Source organism: Haliotis rufescens, unplaced genomic scaffold (assembly GCF_023055435.1).
Source record: "Haliotis rufescens isolate VD_foot unplaced genomic scaffold, xgHalRufe1.0.p SCAF_15, whole genome shotgun sequence".
Lineage (NCBI taxonomy): Eukaryota > Metazoa > Mollusca > Gastropoda > Lepetellida > Haliotidae > Haliotis > Haliotis rufescens.
The window spans coordinates 20,325,674-20,340,420 of NW_025963835.1; the positions used below are offsets into that span (position 1 = coordinate 20,325,674).

The following is a 14,747-nucleotide window of genomic DNA, read 5'->3' on the forward strand; positions in this document are numbered from 1 at the left end:
ATTTTAGCGATGTTCAAAATGATCTTTCATGCTGTATTTCACTGAAGTTGTTACACGAAACGAGAAAGGAGTCTTTTTGCCATCGTGTGTAATGATGCTTGAAGTTAAACTATATAAGCATGTTTGAGCTAATTTTAGTATTACCAGGTGAAATGCACACAATATTAAGATATGTTCATATTAACGTTGTGTATAATACATGCAAGTGTTATCGAAATTTGAATAACATCTCTCACAAGATTGATTAAACTGTTCTCTTGCACCATATATATTTTTACATGTGCATGACATGAGGTTAGACATGTTTTTTGTTGTCAGTGGCGGGAACGGGCGTCATGATCAAGATTGCGACTTGTCTGATTGTGTTTTATCCTACCTCCACGGTGTGGGAAAGTGCTCATGATATCAACCACTGGCTCAGACTCTATCATTTACAAACCTCCAAACACTTTTTAATCAAATCATCTCACTTTCGTGAGACAGGTATCATGGTGTTCTGTCTTGTGTAAAAAATATTATTCTTGTTGTCTGTTAAACGCTTGCAAATAGACCATCACCATTTGTCTAGCCTAACACCAGTTATTTCCAAGTTGAACCAGGAGGAAGGATCGTTGATTCTGGCCTACTGAAAATTTCAAATTTAAAATTTAGTATTATAGTTATAGGTATGATAATTATCAAAGATGTTGAATTGGCTGGCACCAAGATTTCTTGTTTGCACTTGCACTTCTGACATGGTCGGGTTACAATAGGTGAAACGGTTTGATTTTTCGAACTTCAAGGGACAAACTACCTTCGGACAAATCAATGACCCCAGATGAATGTTTTACCACATAGTTGCACTGTTTTAATCTCCTAAGAAAAGCAGCATGGATCATGTTTAAATATTTGTATAAGGCTTCCCGAAAACCGATAAAATCAGTTTACTGTGACAAACTACAGTTAAGCCAATGTGTGGTGGTATTCTGGTCAAAGGGCGTTAAGCGTATGACATTCCCATAAGCTTCAGTGGATAGAAATGGCAGTAGAGCGGGTGACGGGTGAAAGATCAGTGTGTCATAAATATACATAAAACGATATCCTAACGGACACGTTAATGACGCGGTGCACACTGTTCTCACGGTGAAAAGGGTCGTTGTTTATGTTAATGCATGTTTGGAATAGATAATTACGCTTGTAGTAAAACCTATAGAAGTGGCATACTTGTCAAGGTTACTGCTGTGCAGCGTCGGGCAACAAACAAACACTTACGTTTTTATGAGATTTGAGTGCTGCTGGGTGGGCAAGGCATGCTTTGCCTGTCCGCGAACACCTGGTGTTATCACTGATTTTTCAGTGATCTATTCGTGTAATATTCTCCGCTATTTTACCCTTTACGCCCAATGGGATCTGTTTCGGCGGATATTCGAAACTGGTTGTTTTCTTGCGTTGACCTTGTATATTTACATTAAACAGATCGCGCCACATGGTCAAAGTTTAATAATCCTTATACTGTATATTTACTAGCTATTGTGGTGAGTGATTATAGACTTAATTTAATTTGTGGTCAGGAATATATAACTTTATTTCTGTCAAACTTGTTTACGAATCCACCTACTCCAAAACAATTATATGGAAAAAGCAGGGGTACCGCCGACCAGGAATAGGTCAAATGTTGAAAAAAGCTCATTTACCGTCAATATAAATAAATTATTTAAAATACTTTAGATAATACCTGTTGCAAATGTAATGTAATATATATATATATATATATAAAATAATAAAGTCCACGTTAGTCCATCATCTTCTTTATATCAGTTTCATACATAGTACTTTCGCTGTCTCATGACAATTTATAAAACGGAAAAATAGTAAATTTCCCATTTCCGCAATAATAAACTGAATAAATTTAAAATTATAAAAAGTACCAGGCAACCAAAAAATCTCAAGCAGATTCTTTGTCCATCCAAATATTCTTGTACAGAGAGTGTACCATGTGTAAGTAGATGTAACACACCAAGATGCGGCACGTGTAACATCATAAGTGAAGGTACTACTTTCCTTTTTGCAAATGGCAAGGGTTTCAATGTGAAAGCCGACATGAACTGCCGCAGCAAAGATGTGGTGTATGTTATGAGATGTTCGGGATGCGGCGAAAACTACATCGGTGAAACCGGCATGGAATTAAAAGATAGAGTCACTGTACACAAACAGCAGATTAGAGACCCTAATGTTCGATGCTTAGGTGTCAGCAAACACATTGATGATTGCGGAAACGGGAAATTTACTATTTTTCCGTTTTATAAATTGTATACAAGTAACAAGCAGCTGAGACTGGAAAAAGAACAAATGTTTATCCAATTGATGAAACCAAAGTTGAACTCTAGAATGTATTAATAGATTTGTCATTTCAATCGTAAATGTTGCACTGTTACTTTACAAATACTGTATATTTAATTCAAATGTCTCCCTACAATTGTTAAATTACTTGGTGTCGTCGCTGGAGTGTGTAAATACATTGTGACGTCACAGTTGTAATTTATGACGTCATCATAAGTATGACGTCATTATATGTATATGTCAGTTACACTGAAGAGCTGTCATGAGACAGCGAAAGTACTATGTATGAAACTGATATAAAGAAGATGATGGACTAACGTGGACTTTATTATTTTATTATATATTACATGTACACCGAGTGAACATTTACCTCATTTTTGTATATATATATATATATATATATATATATATATATATATATATATATATATATAATACACAAAGGAGTATGACGAATCACGAGAGGAAATCAATATTTGAAATTGGATTTTTATAACAAGAAATTCGACCAACCGACCTGAATTTATGGGCCAAAAATCTGTAAACAAAAAGGGTCTTTTTTTAGTAACATTAACCGAGGGAAATATATTGCAGAAAGGAAGTACTTCCTGTGGCCTGGTTAATGTAGGTGATGTTGTATGTTGAAGGTTGCAACTCCTGTCCTATCGACGGCAACCATGACAAGTGCGACGACGTGTACAACCCTCCCCCGAGGATAGAGATAGAACCGGGAATGTGTGACAAGATTGGGGACCTCCCTAGTGAACGTAAGTCATGACGTCATCGATATCCCATTTCATGGTTGACCTCCATAACCAACGTAAGTCATGAACCCATGATATCGCAAACAGATGGTGACACAAGGATCTTAATAAACGCTTTTTCAAACTGTTATATTGATATCATTGTGAACTAATTCTGCTTTCTTATCATACGTAGCAAGGCATGTCTTCACATTGACAAACAGACAGGTATAACGGACTGCTAAGAAAGTCATGCGTTGTCTTACACAATGAGAATTAGACAGATGAACTTGCATGGTAAATGTGTATGATGAACTTGGTTCCAGAGACCAAACTCTGCAAGAAGTACGACAAACATCCCGGATACTACGTTTCCTGCTCTAACCAAGGCATGACCTTCTCCTGCAAGGCCTCTTGCGGGGTTAAGGTCGAAGACGTCGGCAAGAACTTCACAATTAACGACAAGCTGAAGGACATCATGTCTAATGGACTCCTACAGGGCCTGAACACCCCACACGACAAACATGACAATCTTTTAGACGGTGTCGGGTTCGGCGGAGACCTTCTGAGTTTTGCTAACAAGCCGGCCACACCTGACCACGATAAGCCCAATCCATCAACAGTCCAATCTCACAAAGCAGGGCATGCCAACTCATTTAACCAGAATCTTGTACCCCAAGGTGCCTACAATGTTTATCAACCTCTTGTTATCCCCAATCAGCAGAACCAACAGCCTCACACAAATTTCAACTTTCAGCAGCTCCCTCAACCTGGCCACTCTGTTCACAACCCCTTCCCGTCAGGGCCTTCCAACTTCCCTGGAACTCCCTTCTTCCCCAGCAACGTCCAACACCCAGCCCCAGCCTCTCCTGTACATGGTCCCGGGTCCCAATTCCTGCCTTTAAATCTCAATGCCGGATATCAACAAGTACCCAAACCTAACGCTAATGTTCCTAAACCCAACCCTTCCCTACCTGCACGTGGACCTGGATCCCCCTTTCTTCCAGCAGATCTCAATACCGGATATCAACCAGCGCCCCAAGCTAACGCTAATGTTCCCAAACCCAACCCTTCCCTACCTGCACGTGGCCCTGGATCCCCCTTTCTTCCAGCAGATCTCAATGCCGGATATCAACCAGCGCCCCAAGCTAACGCTAATGTTCCCAAACCCAACCCAACCCCACCTGCACGTGGCCCTGGATCTCCCTTTCTTCAAGCAGATCTCAATGCCGGATATCAACCAGCGCCCCAAGCTAACGCTAATGTTCCCAAACCCAACCCAACCCCACCTGCAGGTGGCCCTGGGTCCCCCTTCCTTCCAGCAGATCTCAATACCGGATATCAACAAGCACCCCAACCTAACGCTAATGTTCCTAAACCCAACCCAACCCCACCTGCACGTGGCCCTGGATCCCCCTTTCTACCAGCAGATCTCAATGCCGGATATCAACCAGCGCCCCAAGCTAACGCTAATGTTCCTAAACCCAACCCAACCCCACCTGCACGTGGCCCTGGATCCCCCTTTCTACCAGCAGATCTCAATGCCGGATATCAACCAGCGCCCCAACCTAACGCTAATGTTCCCAAACCCAACCCAACGCCACCTGCACGTGGCCCTGGATCCCCCTTTCTACCAGCAGATCTCAATGCCGGATATCAACCAGCGCCCCAAGCTAACGCTAATGTTCCCAACCCGATCCCTACCCCACCCCCACGTGGACCTGGGTCCCCCTTCCTTCCAGCAGATCTCAATACCGGATATCAACCAGCATCCCCAACTAACGCTAATGTTCCCAAATCAATATCTCCACCACCATCTCCAACGGGCCCTACAGATTTGAAGGCCGGCTTCCAGTCTGCTTCCCCAGTACCCATTACCCCTACGCCAGCAAACGCTGACCCTTCTGCAGTCAACCCTGTTCCCCCACAAGGTGTAACTCTACCCAATGCTGAATCCGATGTTAACGCATTGCTGAGCCACCCAGCTCCATCAGCACCATCTGCAGTTGTGCTCGATGTTTTCAAAACACACTCTCACACGGGGTACCTCCCACCCGTCTTAGCTACCAATGCACCAATTGGCGCAAGTAAACCTCTCCCTGGTCCAAACCCTACAGGTGCCCAATCGCAACAGTCTGAACCAGTACCTGTTAATCCATTAAACAATCTTCCAACCCAAGTCGTCAATAACCCTGCTAGTTCTCTCCCGAAAGAACAAAACTCACTTCCACATACCATCGAGAACATTCCTGCTGGCATCCCTCAATCAAGCTTACCAGTTGTACCGAATCCCTCAGTCATCAGTGCTCTCCCCACAAACTCCGGATCCAACCCTGCCGTCCCCCAAAATGCTGTGGATAAACCTAGCCTTCTCAGTGGACCAGCCAACAACGGTCAAGCCACCTACTCCATCCTACCTTCTCTTCCCAGCAACACCCACGGTGGCACTGCTTCCGGTCTTGCCTCCTCCCCCGCTTCTGGTCCTACTTCCGGTCTTGCCTCCTCCCCCGTTTCTGGTCCTACTTCCGGTCTTCTTTCCTCCACTGGCTCCGGTCCTGCTTCTCATCCTGTTTTAGGTTCAGTTCCTGGTTCAGAGTTCGGTCCTCTTGTTTCAAGCCCTGTTGACACTCATAATGCCAAAGGGTCGTATACTGGATTCACAGGCTTTGCTCCTTTCCCTGACCCCTCAAACTTCAACACTGCCAAAGGCCACCCTGCACCCCAAGTCCCCACCCTCCCAGCCCTCAGTCTCCCAAACGTGCCAGCATACAACAGCATCCATGGCAATGTTAGGCCTCAGAGCCATCATCCCAGTGCTGGTTCTCAACAGAGTGGTGATCCCTTCTTCGGATTTGGCTTTGATAACTATGGGGATAACAGTGGTTACCAGAACCTCGGTGGCTTCAACAATGGCAACAATGGCAACAATGGCAACTACGGCAGCACAAACAACCAGCTTGGACAGCTCACAGACAGCCTACACAATCAGGTTCGTTGCAGCTACAAAAAAAAAAAGAGGAAGTGTATTATTCAGGCATTGTGATACCTACGTTTGCGCTACACATTTAAGTAAACGGACGACGGTCGCCAGAATACAATGAAGAAGCATGCACTGGTCGAACATGGAGTTGTCTCCCCTTATACAGACTATGTAAAGCTCAACGTCTAACACAACTTTCTCACAGCATCGCGCTCAACTATTTCAATCGTCCAGGTGTTATTGCACATATCAATTTAGAAACAAGCAACAACATATTGTATCACACACTGCCAATAATAATTTATAATTCCAAAATATGACTTCAAAATATTTTTCCAGTGTTCAAAATGACCCTGTGGCCAAAGGGATAGCAATTACCTTTTTATTCCATTTAACATGACTTCCTGGACGGTAGACACACGCATTACATGGTATACAATTCCACGTCTTCCAGATGAATGACCTCAAAGATACCTCAGCGTCTGGAGCTAAATCTCACGGGACGTCCAGCTCCACCAACACCGGCAAGACATCCTCCTCCTCCAACATCAACTCCTACAACACCGGCTCCAGCAACGCCGGCTCCACGTCCGGTGGCGATTCTACTCACGACCTTGGAGCTGTCAATGCAGGTCAGTCACAAGGCTCACCCTTGTGGTGTTGGTGAACACTGCATTTAGGATTGTTAGTTCTCATTATTGAATGACGTATTTCAGAAGTAAACATCAAAACATATCTTTATCGAAATTTAGTGTCGGTTGTTGACTTAAGGATGGTTGAAACTGTAATGGTAAATTTGACCGCACTAAACTGCTGGGCAAGAGAAAGTACACACCAATGTTTGATGGCGGCTGTAATGAAACAAACAAGAAATGGTTTGTTTTCGTTGGTGATGTGTTTAATACGGATATCATAGTTGTGTCTTGTGCTTTAAGCTTGCAGTGTTTCGGCGACTGTTTTCAGCCTTGTAACGTTGATATAACGTTTGTAATTATTTTGTCCAATCCAATTTTCAAGAGTAAACGGCAAAAACGGTGACGTGTTTGCCCGGCAGTTTACACCTTCGAACGTGTATTCAGGCTCAAGGTCGAACATCGTAATTTCGAATACAGCTTCATCTTAAACACCATTGCTGCCAGGCTGGTATACTGAAGTTTAATCTCTCAAAATATATAACTTCGATAAAAAAAATGCAGCTACATTTAAATTCAAAAGGAGTGACATGACATTCTAAGCCTATGTAGTATCGAGGAAGAATAACAGTAAAGGCTGTGTGAAAGGGGAAATACAATGGTTCAGAGACTCCCAGGCATGGCCTAGCATTGTTTATGTCCAGTTTAAAGTTACTTTAGAATCAAACCAATATCTAAATGTCTCTTCCCATCATATGCAGCAGAGAATTAGGCAAATTAGTAGGCAGTGGAGTGAAATGACCCATTTTCATTGTACTTCCTAATGTCTTACGTATTAGGAGATCCGTGAACATCCGGGGTAGAATAGGTCTTCAGCAACTCTTGCTTGCCGTAAGAGGCGATTATGCTTGTCGTAAGAGGCGACTAACGGGATCGGGTGGTCAGACTCGCTGACTTGGTTGATGCATGTCACCATGTCCCAATTGCGTAGATCAATGCTCATGATATCAGTCACTGGATTGTCTGGTCCAGACTCGATTATTTACAGACCGCCGTCATGTAGCTGGAATATTGCTGAGTGCGGCGTTAAACAACAAACAAACAAACAAACAAACAAAACAAACAAACGTATTAAGAATCCTAGTTATTGTCATTGCAACAACACAACATGTAATTAGATACAATTGTGAACGCAATACAAAGGGGGAATTCAAGGTGATTTTCCTTTTCCAAGGTCACGACATGACCAACGACAATGACCTTTTTACTGGCTTTGGTAACATGTTTAGTGGCCAAGGTGGATCCAGATCTGGTAACCATGGCAACGGTAAGTGTCACTCATAACTAATGAAAAACATCCTAATCTGTATTGCGTGGCTTTCTAACAACATCGTTAACAACAGCCTTGGTTGATGTGAATATGTAGGGTTCGTCAATACTCCAGCCAATCTAACGGAGGAGAACCCGAACATTCGGCATAGCAGGCGAACGCTTTATCTGTCAGACTAACCAACTGCATCCTTGATATTGACACAACTACCATTAACTTCAAGAATTATTAACCATAACCACACCACGTGGTAGTACTAGCTTTGCATGTGACTAAATGCATACAATACCTTACAATACTCCGTTCGAGCAAACACCTTTTGCTCTTGTAGGGGCACGGGTGGCCCTGTGGTCTCAGACCCCGCAATTCGGTTCGCCACGATTATATTTCAAGGTTTGTCAGCACCATATCCGAGCTCGCAGGTTTCATCGAAGTGGTAAACGTCTGAGACCTGCATCACTTCCTTCCACATTAAGCTGGCACGCCGTGATAAAACTGGAATACTGTTAAAAGCGGCGTTAAACCCAACTCACTCACTCACTTTATCTTCACTAAGTTCTGTTACAATGGCTCGTTGGAAGAAACCTCACTTTATGTAGATATTTATAAGCGGCGTTAAACCCAATTTGCCAATTATCCTCGTAATGTTTACAGAGCGAAGCTTACTGAAACGGGCGTAAAATATTCAAAACTTTACGCCCTTTGAAACCTACATTGACGTTTAACTTCATCCCAATGCTGCACCCGCATTCGTGACGAACTCCCGTGTTATTCCGGGACAAGCCGAATAGCGACTCGTGCCCTTCTCATGCATTCGTGACGAACTCGTGTCATTCCGGGACAAGCCTAATAGCGACTCGTGCCCTTCTCATGCATTCGTGACGAACTGGTGTTATTCCGGGACAAGCCGAATATCGACTCGTGCCCTTCTCGTGCATTCGTGACCAACTCGTGGTATTACAGGTCAAGCGGGTTACGGAAAGGGGCGAGTGGTTACTAATGGCTGCACCCGACGCAGAGCGGTGATTTCATTGAACTGACAATCACACTTTGTCAGCATAATGTTGGAATAAAATTATATGAGTATTAGCGTAAACCAACATCTGAAATGCCATGTCGACCAATACACCTACAGTTTCAACAAAACATACCTGGCAAGAAATTGTTTATATACACGAGTATCCATTACTAAGAGTTATTTTCACCAATACATGCACTGTCGGGAACAATAGCATATACAGTAAACTACGTTTATAACGAACACGCTTATAACGAACTGACCGGTATAACGAACGTATTTTTTAGTCCCGGCCATTGGTTGCATATATGTTGTATATATGCTTATAACGAACTATGGTTATTACGAACTAAAATTAATGGTCCCTTTGAGTTTGTTATAACCGTAGCTTACTGTAGGTTAATAAATTATATTTTTGATTATGTGAAAGATATACCGACCGGTCAATCCCCCATAGTGTGTTTAGAAAACCCCTTGTCCGGACTTTTGGGTGAATATTGTGATAAAAATGCCACGCTCATAAATGAATATATCTAATTCAAAGTGCTGTATATCGGTAAATAGGAGTAAAGGAATGTTATTGCGCGTGTCCAGTATGTAAATTTGAACAACTAAATCTGAATTTATTATAAATGAATCTTTAAAAAATTTACATTCATCTTCAGCTGAAATTAACACTACTAACACAAAGAGAGCATAGCGCTACGACAGCATGTCGATGTTAAAGTGTGGAGTAGTTATGCATGTTGCCTAGACTATGAATTCCATCAATAAGCAATCTGCATCTACAGCGTACAAGTAGGTAGCAATGTTCATTATCCATGACCCATCCCAAAATACTTGTCACGCCAACAAAAGAATTTGTAACTCCAAATTTCGTCTACCATCCTACCATCACCATCACCATCACCATCACCAACACCATCACATCACCATCACCATCATCATCATCAACACCATCACCATCACCAACACCAACGCAACACCATCACCATCACCATCACCATCACCGTCATCAACACCATCACCAACACCAACACCAACGCAACACCATCACCATCACCATCACCATCACCATCATCACCATCACCAACACATCACCAACACCAACGCAACGCCATCACCATCACCAACACCATCACCACCACCATCATAACCATCACCAATACCAACGCAACACCATCACCATCATCATCACCATCACCAACACCATCACCACCACCAACACCATCACCAACATCATCACCATCACCACCACCAACACCATCACCAACGCAACATGATGACCAACACCATCACCATCACCATCACCAACACCAACACCATCACCATCACCAACTCCATCACCATCACATCACCAACACCATCACCACCACCAACACCAACACAACACCATCACCATTACCAACACCATCACCAACGCAACATCATCACCAACACAACACCAACACCAACACCAACACCAACACCATCACCATCACCATCACCAACACCAACACCAACACCATCACCATCACCATCACCATCACAACCATCAACACCATCACCATCACCATCACCATCACCTACCTTCCGGGCTTTTGCAGGATGGCTATATATTACTGACGAATCATTTCTTCGTGTCTTATCCGGACTTCATTCACTGGGATTTCATATTGAAAGGTTCCTACCTGATTAACGGGGTTTCACTGAATACATTACCTCTTCTCACTCTGTCAATGCCGCGATAACATCGACGCTTCAGCCTTAAATCATTCTAAAAATATTATACTCCATTATCAACTTATGTGATTCTCTTCTAAGACTAATTTTAAACTGACATTTACCTTCAGCTGTTAAGTCTATAAACCATATACTAGTAACAATCCTTCCCACTAGAGTACCTTGTCTCCCCCGTCTTCCGCTTTGTGTTTCTCGGGGCAAAATGGTCCAGTCGCATATTATGCGGAGTTGCCTTTCTTTGGTGTGCCAGGATCCGCTGACTGTGGTTTCGAATTCTTATTATGATCAGTTATGATCCATGGTTTCGTCAAAGCTGTACACGTCTTCGATCTGTTTGATTCTGGGCGCCACTCTATGTGAAACTGGCACGTCCTGACTAAACTAAATTACGTGTTTGTTTCCATGTATCGCCAGACGGAGCTCGCTTTGTTGCATTCCCTGAATATAAGTACATCATTTTCGGTTTCATTAGAACAACAACTACATGTTTTACTGTCTACGTATCTCATATCATTCAGAAGAAAAGTTGTTGATAATATATTATGTAAAATCTTATACTGGAACCCTTGCAGTATCAAGACAGAATTGATATTCTTCATGACTGTGTTTTCAATATTTAGCAAAGAGAATATTCCTCCGTATAGTTTGTTATAGTAAATATAGAAATACTTGAACCTTTTTTAGATTTGTTCAGATGATACGTATGAAATGGCAAAGAGGGAGATTGTATAAAAAAAGTTTGGTAACATTCGAATGTAGCGTGAACACCTATTTCGGTTAAAAAATTGGTTTCATATTGAAACAGTTTTAAAAGTGTCGAATGATGTGAATTGTCCGAAATTGTCCACAAAATCATTAAATATTGTTCGAAGTGGCGCAAAACCTTCCTCACTTATATGCTTATTAATGCAATTAGTACGTCCGAATGTTTTATCATCACAAATGTCCATCCAGCTATCCGTTCGAATAGAGTTTGTAATTCCTGGAACGATGTCACGAGGCATGTAGTATTATACTTTACCGCCGCGATTCGCTGTGCAGAGTTGCGTCCCTTGGGCACGCCAGAAACCTATGATTGTGGGCTCGAATCCCGATTCGCCTCGATTATGTTTCTAGGTTTGTCAGCACCATACCCGTGCTCGTGGGTTTCACCAAAGTGGTAAACATCTGAGACCTGCATCACTTCAGGCTTTCCTCCCACATTAAGCTGACACGCCGTGATATAACTGGAATAATGTTAAAAGCGGCGTTAAACCCAACTCACTCACTCACTCACTCACTCCCTCACTCATTATACTTTACAATGATAAAGGGTTATCAAAACTGCAGTAACGATCGTCAACTTGAACTCGCTTATGTCGACAGACATAAACAAAGACGATGTGAATATGGGTTTCAATAGAATATCCAGCCACGAGTAACTCAATATATATTCGATATATCCGGGTCTTCGAGTTATCGAGAACTCGCTGTTTTTGTATTTTCTTTTTCTTGTAAATCATACACTTCCGAATTTGTAAAGACATGAAATTCACTGTATCATTTTACTTCACGGCTTTACTCATGGAATGAGAGGCACAGTGGCTTGTGGTGCCACAATCCGTTCTCAAGAGTTGCGTCCTCTACTGCAAGGACCCCCCTGATCGCGGGTTCGAATAGCAAATTCTTACTGATTTTGATATTGGTAAGGTCGGATAAAACTGAAAAACATGTACTCTTCATGTCTTGTTTAATTCAACCAATCATTCACGAAAGGTCCCCGGAAAGTTTTATTTTCTTATTTATATTTTCTATTGTATTTATATATATTGGGGGTTGTTGTTGTTTTTATCTTGTTTTGTTTACGTTTTCAATTTTTTTTTTTAAATTCTTTTCCCTTTTTGGGAGGGGGTATGTTTAATTCTTTGCATTTATTTTCCTTTTGTTTTGTTTTTTGTTTTCTTTGATGTTTTTTGGTTTGTTTCTTCTTCTTTTGGGGGCTGTTTGGTTCTTTTGTGTTGTTTTTGTTTTTGTTGCGTGTCGGGTTTTTTTGTTTTTTGTTTTTTGTATTGTAGTTGTCTTTTTGTTGTTTTTGTTTGTTTCGTTTGTTTTGTGGGGTTTGTTTTGGGTAGGGGTTGGGGCAGGTTTGTCATTTGTGGTATAAATAGCAAAGCAATTGGTACTGTTTAGCTTTCTGGTTGGCGGCAAATGGGAGTTGACGGTACATGGTTTAAAATCCGGAAAAGGCCATTGACAATGACGATAAACAAAGCTTTTTTGCTGAAATGTGTTGTTTAACGTCTACAGGGTTCCACGCCAACCCGGTGTCACACGCCATGTTCAACCAGCTGAGCAATCACCAGGGGTACTTCCAGGGGTTCCAGCCATTCAACAACTTCGTGGCCCCACCCAAACAAGGTACAACAATACCAGGAAGCGTTTTCTGTTCATTCTGACCTTAATTATATCCAGGGGCGGTCGGGTAGCCTGGTAGTTAAGGCGTTCGCTCGTCACGCCGAAGGCCAGGGTGCGATTCCCCACATGGGCCCATTTTCTGGCGTCGCTCGCCGTGATTTTGTTGGAATATTTTATAAAAGCGGCGTAAACCCATAGTAACTTACTCACTATTATATCCAGGTTGGGGATTCCGGTTTAGAATAGGTCCCGGGTTTGGCTGTTATTCAACAGACTGATTTGCATGCCCCAGTGCAGGACGCCATGCTTTAGATGTTCTGCTACAGCAGTCTACATTGTCACTCACTCACTCAATGTTTGTTGTCTTATGCCCCCTCAGGAAACAAACAACAGCCAGTCTCCAAGAACAACATCTTCAGTAACGACCTCTTCGACTTCATGGGACGTCGGCGTTAGAAGAAACTGCACCCACTCGAACGCACCACTACTACAACGAAATGGAAAATGAATTAAACCATTGGATTTGTATATATTTTTTTCTGATCCACCATTATACTGTGTTACATATACATGAGAAAACTGTTTCTGTTTAAAGTGTAGGGGTAGCAATATTTTGTCCATATGTGCATAATCTTTTATGTGGTTTGTTGTTTACGTTCCAGGCAAACAGTGCAAGTGACTGGTTATAATAAATATTGAAAATAGCTTTACTTTCTAAGACTCCCATCCTTGATGATCTAGGGTATTTTATCTCCATTCTATTGTGATAAATACCCTGGACTCATTCGTTACCTTTGCTTCCTTTTATCCCGATACGAAAGACATGGCGCTATAAATAGCCGTCAAGTCAAATTATTCTCATGAGCCAGAGAAACCACGTTAGAGACAGGAGCGAGAGACGATTACGTCACTTCCGGAACGAGGGTATGTTGACGAATGGGTCCAGGGCCCACTTGCACAAAGCGATCTTAGCGCTAAGACTATTGTAAGCCTATGTTAAAGTATCTTAGCGCTAAGATCGCTTTGTGCAAGTGGGTCCAGGGTATATATATTAATAGATTGGGGGCACTGTACCCTTGGTACGTGAGGACGAAGGCCTGGTGGTGTACGCTATGTTGAGTTGCTTCCCTTATATGCCAGAATCCGCTGATTTCTGCCCGATTATGACTCTTGGTCTGTCAGGCCCGGACGACGGGTTTCACCTCAGTGATAAAGATGATCTTGCCTAGTCTCCATTGGTTTACCTCCCACATTAAACTGACACGCTGTGATATGACTGAAATACTGTTCAAAGCAGCGTTTAAAGAAATCACTCGACAGACGCTAGGTGTAAATTTGATGTTGTGAATAAACTACCTTCCAACAATACGTCGCTGACTTTTTTATTTTTATTTCCGTGTATCATTAGAAATGAGACAGTAGTGTAAACCTCGTGACCCGCAGTACAATGTCGTAGTATATACAGTATGTGCGGGGGCGCTGGTGGCCAAGTCGTCTAACGCGCCGCGATTCGCTGTGCAGAGTTACGTCCCTTGGGCACACCAGAAACCTATGATTGTTCGAATCCCGGTTCGACCCGATTATGTTTCTAGGTTTGTCAGCACCATAC

General features: G+C 42.4%; 1 protein-coding gene across 1 annotated transcript; it reads left to right on the plus strand.

Annotated features, from left to right (window-relative positions):
• Nucleotides 1-1,018: 1,018 nt before the first annotated feature.
• Nucleotides 1,019-14,506, plus strand: LOC124135240 (nascent polypeptide-associated complex subunit alpha, muscle-specific form-like). The gene is made up of 7 exons (XM_046500507.2): nucleotides 1,019-1,040; nucleotides 2,967-3,086; nucleotides 3,389-6,051; nucleotides 6,497-6,674; nucleotides 7,909-8,001; nucleotides 13,031-13,141; nucleotides 13,518-14,506. Exons 1-7 carry the CDS (start codon nucleotides 1,019-1,021, stop codon nucleotides 13,592-13,594), a joined length of 3,264 nt encoding a protein of 1,087 aa, XP_046356463.2. The 3' UTR covers nucleotides 13,595-14,506.
• The last annotated feature ends 241 nt before the right edge of the window (nucleotides 14,507-14,747 follow it).

Excerpts from the sequence above, each read along its gene's own strand:
- LOC124135240 (XM_046500507.2), top strand. The coding sequence starts at position 1,019 with ATGGCAGTAGAGCGGGTGACGG. Across the intron at positions 6,675-7,908 it reads CCTTGGAGCTGTCAATGCAG|GTCACGACATGACCAACGAC; the intron begins GTCAGTCACAAG and ends TCCTTTTCCAAG. Across the intron at positions 8,002-13,030 it reads ATCTGGTAACCATGGCAACG|GGTTCCACGCCAACCCGGTG; the intron begins GTAAGTGTCACT and ends TAACGTCTACAG.